The sequence below is a fragment of the Sinohyriopsis cumingii genome, chromosome 2, assembly GCF_028554795.1.
Source record: "Sinohyriopsis cumingii isolate HCF-2022 chromosome 2, ASM2855479v2, whole genome shotgun sequence".
Lineage (NCBI taxonomy): Eukaryota > Metazoa > Mollusca > Bivalvia > Unionida > Unionidae > Sinohyriopsis > Sinohyriopsis cumingii.
This window is the reverse complement of record NC_142962.1, coordinates 127,704,621-127,722,467: the sequence shown is the minus strand read 5'-3', so window position 1 is coordinate 127,722,467 and position 17,847 is coordinate 127,704,621. Positions and strand designations below refer to the sequence as shown.

At 36.0% G+C, this 17,847-nt stretch overlaps 1 protein-coding gene across 2 annotated transcripts in view; it reads right to left on the bottom strand.

Moving 5' to 3' along the window:
- The window catches only part of LOC149805794 (DNA-directed RNA polymerases I and III subunit RPAC1-like), a 93,237-nt gene that overhangs the window by 51,917 nt on the left and 23,473 nt on the right, over positions 1–17,847 (bottom strand). For both annotated transcript variants that reach the window (XR_016419792.1, XM_089950495.1), the window contains exon 7: positions 16,910–16,975. Coding sequence is in view for 1 of the 2 variants with exons in the window: in XM_089950495.1 (XP_089806621.1) it covers positions 16,910–16,975 (66 nt within the window). In the remaining variant the exon portion in view is untranslated. The remainder of the gene's footprint in view (positions 1–16,909; positions 16,976–17,847) is intronic.

The following is a 17,847-nucleotide window of genomic DNA, read 5'->3' as shown; positions in this document are numbered from 1 at the left end:
CCAATAACTATACAAACGTATATGGGATTCTAGATGAGTTAGATCTGGAAGTTTCTGATACAATATTCATTAAAATAAAAAGTAACACCAAAAAACTTCTCCAACCATATTTCCACATTGTGAAGATGCCATGACTTTGTTATTGATTTGCCTTTTATAAACTAACTAGATCAGCAAGTCCAGCTTTGTAATTAAGCTAGCCAAAATTTTATGTTTTTTATATTCTGCATAGCATTGACAATTTTACCATGGAAATTAACTCCTATTCCGGTTATGCAACGAAAGTGAATTTTGTAGTAAAGTACATTTTTCTAAGAATACATATCTGATAACACTAATGTTCGTAAAGTAAACTCTGCTAGCTCTCAAATCTAGCCCTCCCAAGGACATTTCTTCTGTCTATATACCATAAATATTAAGGGAAGAAACTATTGCCTTATACACTACTTTCCCTTAACCACAATTGGGGCTGCCAGTTTTAAGCTAAGCAAACACATCAACTGAAATGCTCACATTTGTGAGGAAGTTCAGAAGGTTTTATCATGTGATTGGGAAATTATTCTCAGGGAAATGTAATTTACTAAAACATTTGCTTTCTCCTTTGAATATCATTCTGGCTCACATTAACTTTGGGAGAATCGGTAAAAGGAGGTGGGAATACTGAGTGCCCTACCTATAACATGGGCATACAATGTCTGGATTCCAATTATCAGGGATGGAATGATGGTCACATAATCATGAAAACTATAGATGCTAAGAAGAAAATTAACTATTTCTTCTTACCAACATTTTTTCTAGGCAAATCCACTGAAAGCACTAAACTACCATAGGTAAAGGTGTGATCATATCAACTGGCTCTGGTGGTTATCTGGGCAGCAACCGCTTAACCCACCAGATACAAATTTTGTCTCTGTAAAGTATATCCCAGAGATATAAACTCAAGAAGGATGACTGTATGCCAGTCAACAGCTTCATTAATGTCTCAGACTGAAATGTTATGTTTGAAAAGGAGGCTTGCAGAAATTGTGCTAACTTCATGGGTTGAAATCCTCATGATTGACTCTGATCTGTTAAACCTTCAGATTATAACAAACATATAACTCCTTCAACCACGATGATAAGGCTTGAGGAGTGGTATCCTCTTTTCTGGCCTTCACTGGAGGAAAAAGATGTTTTGTGTTCCATGACTTTTCCATGTATGCTTCAAATAATGCTTGAGGATATGGACAGGATCTTGCAAGGCTGCTTCTCTGAATGCAATAATGAAGAGAGGGAGCATATGACAACTCTGACAGCCCACTGACAGCAGCCTATTCTTAGCTCCAAAGCACGACTCTGACAGCCCACTGACAGCAGCCTATTCTTAGCTCCAAAGCACGACTCTGACAGCCCACTGACAGCAGCCTATTCTTAGCTCCAAAGCACGACTCTGACAGCCCACTGACAGCAGCCTATTCTTAGCTCCAAAGCACGGCTGTGTAATTAGGACAACCAAACCATCTGATCTGAACTGGGATAGTTCAGATCCATTGAAAGGGAATTAACTTGCTCATCCTGCATGCCAAAGCAAAGGATGTCTGAAAGCATGTCTTGTACGGTAGTAGTTTCAGCAAGGTTCTGGCTAAAGGTTTAAACTGATCTGGCTTGAGCCACATTTAAACCCATGAGAGATTCCATTTTGGAAAAAGAGGAACAGTCAAAACTGGCTAAGAAACATTTACATAAATACTGATCACAGGTCAAGAATGATGTTTACCACAGATAGTAAAAACATCATATTACACTCTACAATACTGACTTTCTGGAAGGAGAGTTGAAATCATGAACAAATTCATAGTATTTTCAAAGTCTTGTAGGTCTATGTTGGGAGTACTGAATGAAAGTTTATAATGGTGCCATCTAGTGGTGGTGAAGGGGAGGCAAAGTTAAGAGTTTCTTCTCTCAGTCCATCTGGTATATGGACATCTCAATCCATCTGGTATATGGACATCTCAGTCCATCTGGTATATGGACATCTCAGTCCATCTGGTATATGGACATCTCAGTCCATCTGGTATATGGACATCTTAGTCCATCTGGTATATGGACAAAAAAGATGAAATCTTTATCTTTTCAGGAGAGCTGCATTTGTGAGGTAGTGGAATTAATTTTGCAAAATTAACAAAATTGGAAATATATTCAAAGAAAACCCATTGTTGATATGACCATTGATCAGGAGAAGTGTGTGTGGTTTGGGATTTTTAATGTAGCTTTAACAATCTGTGTCATATTGCTATGATGTCTGCAGCATGGAAGTTTATAGTGCTGTCTATCACTGGGGCATCATGCTGCAGACACATTATCCTGACACCAGGCCAACCGGTCCTAACACTAACCTCTTAATGCCGAGTGGCAAATGAGTCAGCTGCTAGCACCATTTTTATAAGTCTTTGGTATGGCTTAGCTAGGGTTTGAACCCGCAACCTCCCACATCCGAGGTGGACATTCTAACCACTTAGGCCACTGGAGCAGTTGATTCAGAAAGTGCTAAAAAAAGATTTTTAAGATATTGGATGTCAGATTGGCAGTATTTTCAACTATGAGCATGCAAACATCATAAGAAGTCTTTAAGTGAAAACCCCATGCTGACCTGACCATCCATGCAGGAGGAATAAGGATAAAAAGCTTTTCAAAATGGCCACTGGGTCAGCCATATTGGATGTCAGATCAGCACCATTAATTTATGACCAACTAGACCATAGGATGAATGTGTGTGTAAAGTACCAAGGCAATCCTCCAAGTAGTGTAGGAGGACCAGCATTAACAACTAGTGCTAACGGACAGACATACAATAGATGGCCCACACCATAAATTCTTCTTGTACATGACCATTAGAGCTCAAAAAAATAAAAGTAAAATTTCCACCCATCTCCGCATGTGCAGGCAATATAGCTAAACAAAAATAACTTTTATGAATCTAAACATCTGGTGATTCAAAAGTCTCTCTGAATCAGCTACCCCACATGTATACAAGTTAAAATTGAAACATCTAGCAAATATGTAAGGAATTGTATCCAAGGTTGTAACTTGACCATATTCGGACGGAGTTATCAAAATTAAATTGCATTGATTTTACTCGTTTTTGTAATAAATGGAGATATGATTCAGACCAGCCAACAAACAAACATGTATGGCTGAGTATCTGGTTGCAAAGGGCACCTGCTCAGATGGACATACTGAAATTAAATTATATTGATCTAGCTATTTGGACTGATGATTCAGGGGTGAAGATCAACCAATTCTGTATTTCCCCTCTGAGAGCAAAGCAAATGGCTATAGTTCTGATATGCCTGATGATTCATGAAATTTAAAATTATTTTATTCTGAAATCAATATTTCATTAAACATGAAGTATGGTAAATATTTCATGAGATTTAGATTTCAGAATGACAGCTGCCACAAGCATGATACACACTTAATGCAAAACTGATTTAAAATCTTTTCCAAAGCATCATTAATCAATTTGTATCCAATGATGAACAACCTGAATCAAGATCTGTCATTACATTAAGCACCAGGCCTCTAGATAATACAATTCTAAGTCTTAGATGGACTTTCTAAAATCAGCAAAGCCAATATGAGCTTTCAAAGGTAAAGTCATTTGTGACTGGCTGAAACAAATTCACAAGCTCAAAAGTTGTATTCACAAAACCCCTCAGCTAGATTGCCCACTCAAATTCAACTATTGTTTCTATAATTAACATAGAATTTTTGACACTTTTATGAAAGAAACCACATATTTTTCAAACATTTTTACCCTATAAAAATGTGAAGCATTTGCATGGATTCAGATTCTTTCATTTTTAAGCACTGAAAATGGAGTCTGAGTGTGCACTCAAGTTAAGTAGTTTTATAAAGACTGGCACAGGTGCATAGGGAATAAGCTATTCTCTTTAAATCTGTTCAAAGAAGGATGTGCACTATATACCAACAAAATATAAGTGTAACAGTCCTCATGATTGGAATGCATTCCATAAAGAAGAGATACATAATAGACACTTGATAAAACTGTCATACTGACAGCTCAGGAATGTAGAATAGGTCTGATGCACCTCCTGCATGCTGGATAGGCTTGGTTCTGAATATAGAACAGGCCTAGTGCACCCTCCTGTATGTACAATAGATCCAGTGCACCCTCCTTATGTACAATAGGTCCAGTGCTCCCTCCTGTGTGTACATTAGGTCTGATGCTCCTCCTGCATGCAGGATAGGCTTGGTGTACACATACTGTATATAGAACATGCCTTGTGCACCCTCCTGTATGTACAATAGGTCCAGTGTACCCTTGTTATGTACAATAGGTCCAGTGCTCCCTCCTGTATGTACAATAGGTCTGATGCTCCTCCTGCATGCAGGATAGGCTTGATGTACACATAGTGTATATAGAACAGGCCCAGTGCACCCTGCTGTATGTACAATAGGTCCAGTGCTCCCTCATGTATGTACAATAGGTCAATTGCATCCTCCTATATGTACAATAGGTCAATTGCACCCTCCTGTATGTACAATAGGTCCAGTGTACCCTCCTGTATGTACAATAGGTCCAGTGGACCCTCCTGTATGTACAATAGGTCCAGTGTACCCTTCTGTATATAGAATAAGCCCAGCACACCTTCCTGTATATAGAATAGGTCCAGTGCACCCTCCTGTATATACAAGAGATCCAGTGTATCCTCCTGTATGTAGAACAGGTTCAGTGTAACAATCCTATATATATAACAGGTTTGGTGTATCCATCCTGTATGTAGAATATGCTGTGTATACTTTCCTGTCTGTAGAATAGGCATGGTATACCCATCCTGTGAGTAGAAAAGGCTTGGTATACCCATCTTGTATGTAAAATAGGCTTGTTGTACCATCCTGTATGTACAATAGGCTTGGCACACCCATCCTGTATGTAGAATAAGCTTGGTATACCCATCCTGTATGTAGAATAAGCTTGGTATACCAATCCTGTATGTAGAATAGGCTTGGTTTACCCATCCTGTATGTAGAATAGGTTCGGTTTACCTATCCTGTATGTAGAATACGCTTCATGTACTTATTCTGTATGTAGAATAGGCTTGGTGTACCCATCCTGTATTTTGAATAGGCTTGGAGTACCACTCCTGTATGTAGAATAAGCTTGATATAATAATTATATGTGTAGAATACACTTGGTGTACCAATCCTATAATAGACTTGGTGTAACAATCCTGTATGAAGAACAGGCTTATTGTACCAATCTTGTATGTAGAACAGGCTTGGTGTACCCATCCTGTCTGTAGAATAGGTTTGGTGTACCCATCCTGTATGTAGAAAAGGTTTGGTGCACACATCCTGTATGTAGAAAAGGTTTGGTGCACACATCCTGTATGTTGAATAGGTTTGGTGTACCCATCCTGTGTGTAGAACAGGTTTGGTTTATCAATCCTACATATAGAATAGACCTGGTGTAACAATCCTGTATGAAGAATAGGTTTGGTGTACCCATCCTATGTGTAGAACAGGCTTAGTGTACCCATCCTATATGTAGAACAGGCTTAGTGTACCCATCCTATATGTAGAAAAGACTTAGTGTACCAATCCTTCAGGCAGAATAGGCTTGGTTTACCCAACCTGTGTGTAGAATAAACCTGGTGTACCAATCAATTATGTGGTAAGAGGCAACTCAAAGTGGTAACCTGCCCATGATGTGTCCCATTAAGTATCGAACTTTGAAGAAATTGTAGTTTGACCTGGCATTTTAAGGACTGTACCCTTATTTGTGTTTGTTTTGTATACTTAGCATGTGCATGTGTGGGGTGGGGCCTCAAGCTGGGTATTTACTTTTAGCAACATAGTCTGTCTTCCTGGGGATTCTGTCAAGGTTTTTGACTTTACCATTTTTTGCTGCATTTTGCTGGGCACTACATAGCCAGGATTGTGTTGATATGTCTTTACACACACACACAGTCACGAATAAAATAGTATTATGCTTTTAAAAAAAGCCTTCAACGACCCTGGCTTTTAATAAGATGATGCCAAATTGACATAATTTTGTCAGTCTATGTTAACAGATGCATCCATATGAATGTGGAGATAACAATATTTGCAAGAAAGCCACCATGGTGGCCATATTGAGGTTTAGTTATTTTCATTTATGACCAAGTAGAAATGATGAGAATTATTCTGATGAAAACCCCATTTTAAAATAACCTTCCCTTTAATAAGATTTTTTAATTGATCACAATCTGGAGATCAGAGTAACACAAATTTAATTTAAAAATAGAAAAAAATTATAACAAATCTTTTAGTTGAAATCCCAAGATGATATGACCATTCATTCAGAAGTAGTGATAACAAGATTTTCAGACTGAATGTCTGAACAGCACCATTTTCTTTAGAATCATCTAGACATTGGGATGAATGTTTGTGTAAAGTTTCAGGGCAATTCTAAAAGGTGATTAGTAGGAGTAGCTTTGTGCTAATCTACACTGGATGTACAACAGATGATGCCATCCCATAAGCTCTTATGGTCTGGGACTAGTAAAGATATCAATGATAGAATACAATATTATGGTATATGACTAGTAGAGATATCAATGATAGAATACAATATTATGGTCTGTGACTAGTAGAAATATCAATGATAGAACTAATACAATATTATGGTCTGAGACTAGTAGAGATATCGGTGATAGAACTAATACAATAGTATGGTCTGTGACTAGTAGAGATATCAATGATAGAACTAATACAAAATTATGGTCTGTGACTAGTAGAGATATCAGTGATGGAACTAATACAATAGTATGGTCTGTGACTAGTAGATATCAGTGATGGAACTAATACAATATTATGGTCTGTGACTAGTAGAGATAACAATGATAGAACTAATACAATATTATGGTCTGTGACTAGTAGAGATATCTATGATAGAACTAATACAATATTATGGTCTGTGACTAGTAGAGATATCAGTGATGGAACTAATACAATATTATGGCCTGTAACTAGTAGAGATATCTATGATAGAACACACACAATATTGTGGCCTGTGAGTAGTTATATCAATGATAGAACACAATATTATGGCCTGTGTTCTTGTTGTTGTTGTGGGTTAAACGCCATTTTTCAGCACACGATAGGTTATACATGGCGGCCAGTATTAATGGTGGAGGAAGAACCCAGGAAAGAACCACCGACCCACAAGAAGCTACTGGCAAGCTTTCTCACATACCCACATTGGCTCAATCTGAGACTCAAACTGCTGCAGACAGAGATGAGATGGCAGTGATCCATAATGGAGTGCGCTTTAGACCACTCGGGGCCCCTTTATGGCATGTGACTAGTAGAGATATCAATGATAGAACTAATACAATATTATGGCCTGTGACTAGTAGAGATATCAATGATAGAACTAATACAATATTATGGCCTGTGACTAGTAGAGATATCAATGATAGAACTAATACAATATTATGACCTGTGACTGGTAGAGACATCAATGATGGAACTAATACAATATTATGGTCTGTGACTAGTAGAGATATCAGTGATGGAACTAATACAATATTATGGTCTGTGACTAGTAGAGATATCAGTGATGGAACTAATACAATATTATGGCCTGTAACTGGTAGAGACATCAATGATGGAACTAATACAATATTATGGTATGTGACTAGTAGAGATATCAATGATGGAACTAATACAATGTTATTTTTCATTTTGATGAAAAAATAGTATCCTAGGAATACTCTGTGAAAGTTTTGTAACTGGCAGGCCTAGTGTTTGTAATTTCTCTCTCACTTTTTAAAATACCTTAGCAACCTCTTAACAATGTAAAAATCATCTAAATATTGTATGTGACATGAAAAGTTTTATAAAGGGTTTCTGGTTCAGCTTATGAAAATAGAATTATATACCAAAGAAATGACTGTTGCAGAAATCACACTGGAAAAATTTAATTTCAATTCACTATTTTTTGTAGGTTAGCAATTTCAGGGTTGCTTCAAACCAGGAATTTAAAACAAAAGTATCTGTCTGTGGAAATAGTATGACCCCGTCCATTTTTCATAAATTTAGGTATCAATAAAACTGAAATTAAGAAATACTAATGAAACTAAAAATTATGAAATGACAATGAAAATAATGAAAGACAAAAATGTCTGAAATGCTCTTAGTGCACCCTCAGTTCAATAAAAGCCTGAATTTGCCCTTTTGTTTCTAATATATTTTTCGTTTCTCATCTATTGTGTTTTCCAAACGATTTGTGGGTAAGGAAAGGCAAATCCTAATACATATTCAATCAGTGATGGAATGAATTGTCTCCCCTTGAAAGGAATACAGTGACTACACATGCAAGTAAATGGTGGACTTTGACAATCAATCTGTCAAAAGGTAAAGTCAACACAGATGGAGAGAGACAGACAGACAGAGACACAGAGAGATAGTGGTAAGAAAAAATTGTATGCTTTAATACTAAGCAGGTTTACATATAAAAATTAAAAAGATAAAATACTGATCATAACAATAAAGTTCAACCTCTTGCAAAATTGAGGGATGGGCTTAATTTCAATGATTTAAGGTAAGTGACTGACGAAAAGATGGGCTTAATTTCATTCATCTGCGTGATGTGACTAGTGAAGGGAGGTAAAATATGTTGGGAAAATGCAATGAAAGACATTGGATATACAAAAAATTTCTACTCCATATAATTGTATTTTATATTTGTTCCCTTAATATACGATCCCACTTCTGATAGTACAAGTACAAAGTTTTTAATGATGGGACAATCTGTTCTTTATTGGTGTAAGAAAGTCGTTGCTGTTTGTACAGGTTAGCCCCAGCATAGTGCCTAATGAGTCAAGTGTCGTCTGTGATTTAAAATAATGTAACTGTTGGCTGTAAAGATTAGCCCCATCAAAGTGAATCCTAATGCATTAAGTATGTCAACTGTGATTTGAAATAAAATGACTGCTGGCTGTACAGATCAGCCCATCATATTGCCTAATGGGTCAATACGAGTCTAACATTTATCAAATAAAATACATCATATTCCTGTTGTAGTACAGATTAACCCCATCATATTGCCCAACTCTGCACTCAGTATGGCCCGACTTGCATATAAAATATTGAGTACTTTCTGAAATCAAAACATGGCATTTCATAATGTTCTTATAGGGTATCCTAATTTTTATACTTAAATATTTTATAACGCAAGTTCAAAGCAATGCTTCTCTTGTGCTTGTGAAATAATGTGGAGTGAAAATTTGACATCCACATTAAAACTTTGCAAACTTTTATGAAAGCATGCCCTAGTATCAAGTTTTAGGTCTCTTCCAGTGTTATTTTATAGCATTCAATGTCACAGGGACACATCACACATACATACACATGCAGTTTTTTGTTAACTGCCTGCCTCCTGGCTATTTTTGCGTGGTTAAAAGCTACAACAGAATTAAAGGTCATTGTGGAACTTATTTTGATCTTATCAAGACATACTAAAGACTGCAGTTTAAGTTTTCTTACCAGAAAAACATATCAACTCAGAGTTCTCCTCAAGAACCTTTGGATGGTGGATGCTTAACACCAAGAATCTTTGAGCCAATATTTGCAACAGTCTAATGTACTGGGCCATGTGCTGGTTTAATCATTTGTACGGATTTTCCTGTGCCATTTGACAGAGTCTGGGGATCACAGAAAATGGCATGCAATCAGACTGATTACATTTTCCAAAACAAGTCTACTGATGTCTCCTAATATTAAAGAAAGAGCACCAAAGGTTATATGTCATTCAAAATAAAAGTCTGATTAGAAGGAATTTTATAATTACACCCAAAAATAATGTAGATTTCAATAAAGTTTATGCCTTCTTTAAATTGCAACAGAATACTTATATTTTTTTGTCCTTAAATAATTTTTATAATGGTCAAGTTACATGTTAGTGGGGCCCCAAGTGTCTGCGTAGCTTTGAGTCTCGGATTTGGCCAATGTGGGTATGTGAGAAAACTTGCCAGTAGCTTCTCAAGGGTCGGTGGTTCTTTCTGGGGATTTCCTGGGTTCTTCCTCCACCATTAATGCTGGCCGCCATGTATAGCCTATCGTGTGCTGAAAAATGGTGTTAAACCATACAACAACAACATGTTAGTGATCACAAAGTATTTTTAACTGACTGACTTCCGACCTTATGCAAAGGGATGTTACTTGTATCTACCTGTGGTGAAATGTAAGCTGGTCAATATAAACACAGTGGTGAAAATGCTATTGAAGAAAAAAATATGAAATTTTGTGGAAGGACAAGTACCAGGAAATATGATCAGATAAAACAGCAAATGGTTTTAAAGTATTCAAATGATGACCAGAAGAAAAACTGCCATATGAAAACAGAGACATTAGTGAAATAAATGTTATGCTGCATTCCTTCTTCATCACAACATGAAAAGTAGCATTATAATCAATCCAGAACAGCCTTGAAAGGGCCCATAAGAACTATGGGAAAAGCACACTCAAAAGTGGAGAATGTTGTAGTAACATAAAAGTTCTTTGCACAAAGAGGAAGGCATTAAAAAGGGAAGGTCTGGGTAGAGAACTCAACAGGGTCAATCCCTCAATAGAAGAAATGCAGGGCATTTAATCTGCATTGCACTGATTGTGTCATCTAATAGTGTATTACTGGTGTGTATTGAAACACATGCCCAACAACTGGTTTGTCTGAGCAGAGCTGAGCTCAGTGTCATGTTTGGTTGGGCTGAGCCTGCTTTAAAGTATATTGTTTCTATTTCCAAACAAACACGGAAAGATTAATTTGCCTAGAAAAGGATGAAGATTAATTTGAGATACAATTTATAGGGTATGCTAAGCATTTCTTTGGTTTAAAAATTATTACTAATTTGATTGACACAACTTTAATTTTGTTAAAATGCATACTACAAAATTTCATTAACATATTTCTGTTTATAAAACAAAATATGTAATGTTTGCATGATAAACCTCTCCCTCAACAACTTATGCACAATGGGGTCAGAATAATAAAGGCCACCCTATAAATGAGTGAATCAGTTACCTAGGGACCCACGAAAAATGAAGAAAGGGGTGCCATCTCAAGTAAACGTTGAAAAGAGAGTGGAATGGGTGGGACAAAGGCACTGTTTAATGTCTTAATACTTGTTTTATAAATGTGTTGGGAATAACTGTCAATAAACATTTTTTTAATGAAATTGATAGCTTTTCGGTATAAATTACCTTATTTTCAAGATAAACAATCTCTGAAAAGACCATAAAAACACAACTCTTGAGATTTTGAACACCTCATATTTATGTGTGCCTCAATGTATACCTCTAAAACATCACTGCCTTATTCACAACAAAACAAGAGTCATTTTGTTCAAAAGTAGAGAGTTGTTTAGTGGAAGAAACATCAATGTGGAAACTTAATTTTTAAAATTGATTTATTAGTGAAATCTTTATGATATAATTTCATTCCAAGTAATAGTGAAACTTCTGCTCATCCTTGAGCAAAGATGTGAGTGCCAATTTAGAAATTTAATGTTCTTTAAAAAGTGTGGGTCTCACTTTTCCATAACAATCAATATCAATCAAATGGAGCTCTAAATTCACTGGGTACTCCTTTCACTTGGTTGCCTTGCTATCTTTAATCACATTTGTGAATGATTAGGATAACTTAAGGTAGTTAAATGGTTACTTATAATATTTATAACAGTGTCTGTGTGCTCAATTAAATAAAGCTAACCTGACACATGACAATGCAGCAATATGTGTATGCCCTTTCATGCCTTTTAACTTTTTTATTCTGTTCCCTTTATTTGATTTGATCTAAAAGATAATTAACATGATAATAAAAAGTAGGTCTGCCTTTTATTCTGACTAACAGCACAACAAATACTTCTGCAAATAGGATATAAAAACACAGGTGGCAGTCAATCAGGTTCTCACAGAAATACCAGTGGCCATAGCTGTGGTGTTAGATTGACATTTTTCACATTTGAATACAAGAGGACATATCGTATTTATGCTGGTTACACTAAAACTGAATTAAATATATGACTAAAACACAAATTTCGCTTGACAAAAATCATTTAACTGCTATTTATTTCTTAAAGTTTTGCCACCAGTAGGTATTACTAACATTTTCACTATCAAAGACTGATAGTTACAGTGTACTAACTTTTTTGGTAAAGAAAATATAATGAAATAATGTGCATTGTATAAGTTGAGACTTTCATGATGCTGATTCAAATTTCTGGACCTAACCACTATTTTTGACAATAAAAAGAGCAACATATTAGGCTATGGTTTACCAATTTAGGTTTTAATTTTCTTCATGATCGACATATTAGGGTAAATTTTGGAGGCATTTTCTAGGTCAAAAAATGGGATCCAGCCCTGCATTATAAGCGGGTCTGTGAGTTAACATGGGGCAAGTAAATAAAGAAGCAGTGTATTACGATTTGTTTTCAAAATCTTTAAACAACAAAATCAATTTTGAAAAACTTGGTATCAGTATTAAACAACAAAATTAATTTTGGAAAAACTTGGTATCAGTAATATACTGCCATGTTTCTGTTTGGTTTTGAGGACAAAAAAATTACATCTGCAAAATTAATGCTTGATTACATAATGGAGGGGAGGTAAAATCACACCTGTCAGAATGGTCACCTTGATTACATAATGGAAATTAGGTAATATCACACCAGTCAGAATGGTCACCTTGATTACATAATGTAAAGTAGGTAATATCACACCTGTCAGAATGGCCACCTTGATTAAATAATGGAAAGTAGGTAATATCACACCTGTCAGAATGGTCACCTTTACTCAGCCATCACCTTTTTGAAATTCTTATCTCCTCTGGCAAATTTCCTATATAAATGTTATGTATTACCTGTCTTCCACAGTCAGTGACCATGTGTTTCCTGACCAAACAATGGTTTCTCACTACCTTAAGAGGTCACTGGAGAGTATCTACAATGACCATTCAGTCTATGCAAACTGAATTTCTGCTTCATGAGGAAAGCATTATTTATATTAAGGAATATCATGCTAAATACTGATGTGCAAACGTTTCTTATCTTGCTTGTACATGTAACTCCAGATGCAGTGACAATACAAAATAGTGTCAATATGTCAAATTTGAAAGAAAGGCAGTTTTTATTATTAGGGTCAAGGGTCAACGCAATTTGTTGGAAATTTAGTTGTGTTATCACAGCAGAAATGGAAGTCACCTTTTATACCAGTTAGAAATAATCATCTATTTGGCTGTGAATTAAACCTCTCAGAGGAAAAATATTTGTCTTTGAGAAGAGATATCAGTTACATCACTGTTTGTTAGGGCAAGGGTTTATTCAATATGCAAATTATGTTTGTAATGGCATGTCAAATTTTGGTTCACGAGTTACAACAAATGGCTTCTTTTAATTTTCAATTCATGACATAAGCAGACCGTCTTTTAATCTTGGTGAGATGAGCAACAGACAAAGCCGGATACTGTCTTTACAGTGTCAATAAACTAAGACTGGTGTATATTTTTAAGCTGGTCATGATTTCATTTGTAGGATGGAGATATAGTAATTTTGCATGGAACATAAATTTGGGAGAGAACATGTACCCATAATTACACTTTTTGTGTTATAGTGCACATAATACAATCTTAATAATAATAATGATAATAATAATAATAATAATAATGACTTTCAGTGAATGGTATTTGATCATGAACAAATTTAAAAAGTGAACCTGTGTATGGTGGTCACCTGTATGCAATAGCCAGTTTTGCCTTCATCACATGATGGGCTAGTAACACGTCCAACTATAACTATCAAGTCAAGAAACATAACTATTAACAAATAGCTTCATCAATATGAGGAGTTTAGCAATAATAATGACTGAAGGCCAAACAAATAGAAATAAATAGCATTTTCTTCTTCATAATATTATTATAGGGTATATGTAACCTGCATGTAATTATTATGATTCGGATACTAGAGTAGAGGAATTATGGGGAAGAATAATCACAGAAGCTTGCAAAATGCTAACTGAAGGAAAAACAACTTGGATTAAGTGACAGAGATGAGCATCACAAACTATGGGGTGGGGGGATTCAATAACTGATGAAGATATGGGTAGAAAACAATACCTTTTGTGTATAGAGTTAGATACAAAGACAAGAAAAGATCACAGGAATGAAAGGCATTTAATCGGTGCATTTATGCAATCCCAGAGAAGCCAGAAAGTTGTCCAATAAAACTACTTTTATTTTACACCCACAAAAGAGCCCTTTCAATGTGTCGCCCTGACTCCCTGTTCAGCCTCCAGACACTATCTACAGTACCAAGTCAAAGAAGCCACTTATGATTATGCAACAGGAGGTAAACTAAAGTCATTGCAATTTCTTAAAAAAATATGACACTCACAGTAAAAAAATGGTACTTGCACCTTTAATACTTTGAAATTAAACTCCTAGCTTTATCACAGCTTGTAATCCTTTAGGCCTGGAGTCATGAAGTACTCTGGTGTAAGACTGATTGAAAGCTTAGGCCTGGAGTCATAAAGCATTCTGGCGTAAGATGGATTGGGAGCTAAGTTCTGGAGTAAAAAAGCACTCCGTGTGTAAGACTGATTAAGTACAGGGCATTGAGTCATAATGCACTCTGGCATAAAATTGATTGCAAGCTTAGGTCTGGAGTCATAAAGCATTCTGGTGTAAGACTGAGCAAGTGCTTAAGCCTGGAGACATAAAGCACCATAGTGTAGGACAGAGAGAGTGCTTAAGCCTGGAGTCATAAAGCACTATAGTGTTAGACTGAGAGAGTGCTTCAGCCTGGAGACATAAAGCACTATAGTGTAAGACAGAGAGTGCTTAAGCCTGGAGACATAAAGCACTATAGTGTAAGACTGAGAGAGTACTTAAGCCTGGAGTCATAAAGCACTATAATACAAGACTAAGAGTGCCTAAGCCTAGAGACATAAAGCACTATAGTGTAAGACTGAGAGAGTACTTAAGCCTGGAGACATAAAGCACTATAGTGTAAGACTGAGAGAGTGCTTAAGCCTGGAGACATAAAGCACTATAGTGTAAGACTGAGAGAGTACTTAAGCCTGGAGACATAAAGCACTATAGTGTAAGACTGAGAGAGAGTACTTAAGCCTGGAGACATAAAGTACCATAGTGTAGGACTGAGAGAGTGCTTACATCTGGAGTCATAAAACATTATAGTGTAAGACTGAGCGAGTGCTTAAGACTTGAGACATAAAACACTATAGTGTAGGGCTGAGAGAGTGCTTAAGCCTGGAGTCATAAAACATTATAGTGTAAGACTGAGTGAGTGCTTAAGCCTGGAGTCATAAAGCACTATAGTGTAAGAATGAGAGAGAGAGTACTTAAGCTTGGAGACATAAAGTACTATAGTGTAGGACTGAGAGAGTGCTTAAGCCTGGAGTCATAAAACACTATTGTGTAAGACTGACAGTGAGTGCTTAAGCCTCGAGTCATAAAGCACTCTAGTGTAAGACTGAGAGCAAGTACTTAAGCCTCGAGCCATAGTGCACTATAGTGTAAGACTGAGAGAGTACTTAAGCATGAAGTCATAAAGCACAATAGTGTAAGACTGAGAGAGAGTACTTAAGCTTGGAGACATAAAGTACTATAGTGTAGGACTGAGAGAGTGCTTAAGCCTGGAGTCATAAAACATTATAGTGTAAGACTGAGTGAGTGCTTAAGACTGGAGACATAAAGCATTATAGTGTAGGACTGAGAGAGTGCTTAAGCCTGGAGTCATAAAACATTATAGTGTAAGACTGAGTGAGTGCTTAAGACTGGAGACATAAAGCACTATAGTGAGGGATTGAGAGAGTGCTTATGCCTGGAGTCATAAAACACTGTTGTGTAAGACTGAGAGTGAGTGCTTAAGCCTCAAGTCATAAAGCAATATAGTGCAAGACTGAGAGCGAGTGCTCAAGCCTCGAGTCATAGAGCACTATAGTGTATGACTAAGCGAGATCAAAATGTCAAGAACGTGAATGAGATCAGCCCTAGGATTTAATTTTGTGATATCTTCTGACAAATAACTAGGTCTGGGGTCTGTGATGGCCATAAAAAGTATTCAGCATTTTATCAATATTCCACTGTTATGGCCCCAAAGCAACACTGGCTAAACAATTACCCTCCTGGAAAAATTATTCCTCATTCTGACATTCTTTTATGATAAGTACATATTTTACTTATTTCTGTGAATTGCTGTGTCTGCATTGATAAGTTAACCATATTTCCTGAGTCAGTTTCTTTTATTATACCTCTTGCTAATTTCTTGAACTTTGATCACTTCACGAGAACAAAACAACCTTGTCTGTTAGTTTTATGGGTTAAAGCAAAAAGTAGTAATTTATTACCATACATGAAAAGATGTTTACAAAAATTTCTTTATAAGAAAGCCATGTAGCTATGTCAAGTGATAGTGATATTTAACCTGCACAGGTCCAAGTTTGATTGTATCTGCCCAGGTGTACGTTTGATTAAATGTGGATAGGCCATGCAGCTACATCAGGTGACAGTGATAATTTACGTGCCCAGGTGCAAGTTTGATTATACCTGCCATGATAAAAGTGTTTCCCATATGGGGATAGGCCATGCAGCTACATCTTGTGACCAGATGCAAGTTTGAGTGTACCTGCCCAGGTTAAGTCTGATTGTACCTGCCCAGGTCTAAGTTTGATTGCACCTGCCCTGGTCTAAGTTTGATTAGGCCTGCCCAAGTGTAAGTTTGATTGCATCTGCCCAGGTCCCAGTTTGATTGTACCTGTCCAGGTGTAAGCTTGATTACATGGCTAAACTGCTTCCCATATGGGGATACACAATGCAGCTATATCAAGTGACATAGTGATTATTTACCTGGCCAGGTCTAAGTTTGGCTATTAAAATGTCATCATGAACAGGTCGAATGTCTCCTTCTTTGAACTGAAAAAAAAAAAGAATTTAAATTACAGAAGATAATTAAAAATGTGTACATAATGATGACTTTTTTCTTTAAGAATTTTCTGAGGATTTCATCCTTTTTTTAATGGAGATCTAGATTTTTAGCTGTTTTAATATGTATTTTGTTTTCCTCTACTAAATTTAACGTACAAAACTGAACACATTCTTTTTGGCTGTAAACTAACTCAAGGATGCTTCAAGGATAAATTCCTAACCAAATGCTTTTAAATTCAAGATATTTTCAAGGCACCTTTGACAATTCAAGCCTTTAAAAAAAATTGGATAAACCTTGGACAATTTTCTGTAACAAGAAAGGGTTCTTGAATTTATCGTCATAAAATAAGGATGTGTTCTTTGTGAAATAAGGATTTGCTCTTGTGAAATAAAAAAGTTTTCTTTATAAAATAAGGATGTATTCTTTGTGCAATCAGGAATCATTCTTTGTGAAATAAGGATGTGTTCTTTGTGAAATAGGGATGTGTTCTTTATGAAATAAGAATGTGTTCTTTGTGAAATAAGGATTTTTTTGTTTGTGAAATAAAGATGCATTCTTTGTGAAATAAGGATGTATTCTTTGTGAAATAAAGATCTGTTCTTTGTGAAATATGGATGCATTCTTTGCGAAATAAACACGTTTTTTTATAGAAATAACGATATGTTCTTTGTGAAAAAGGAGGTGTTCTTTGTGAAATAAAGATGTGTTCTTTATGAAATAAGAATGCATTATTTATGAAATAAGAATGTGTTCTTTGTGAAATAAGGATTTTTTTGTTTGTGAAATAAAGATCCATTCTTTGTAAAATAAGGATGTATTTTTTGTGAAATAAAGATGTGTTCTTTGTGAAAAAGGATGT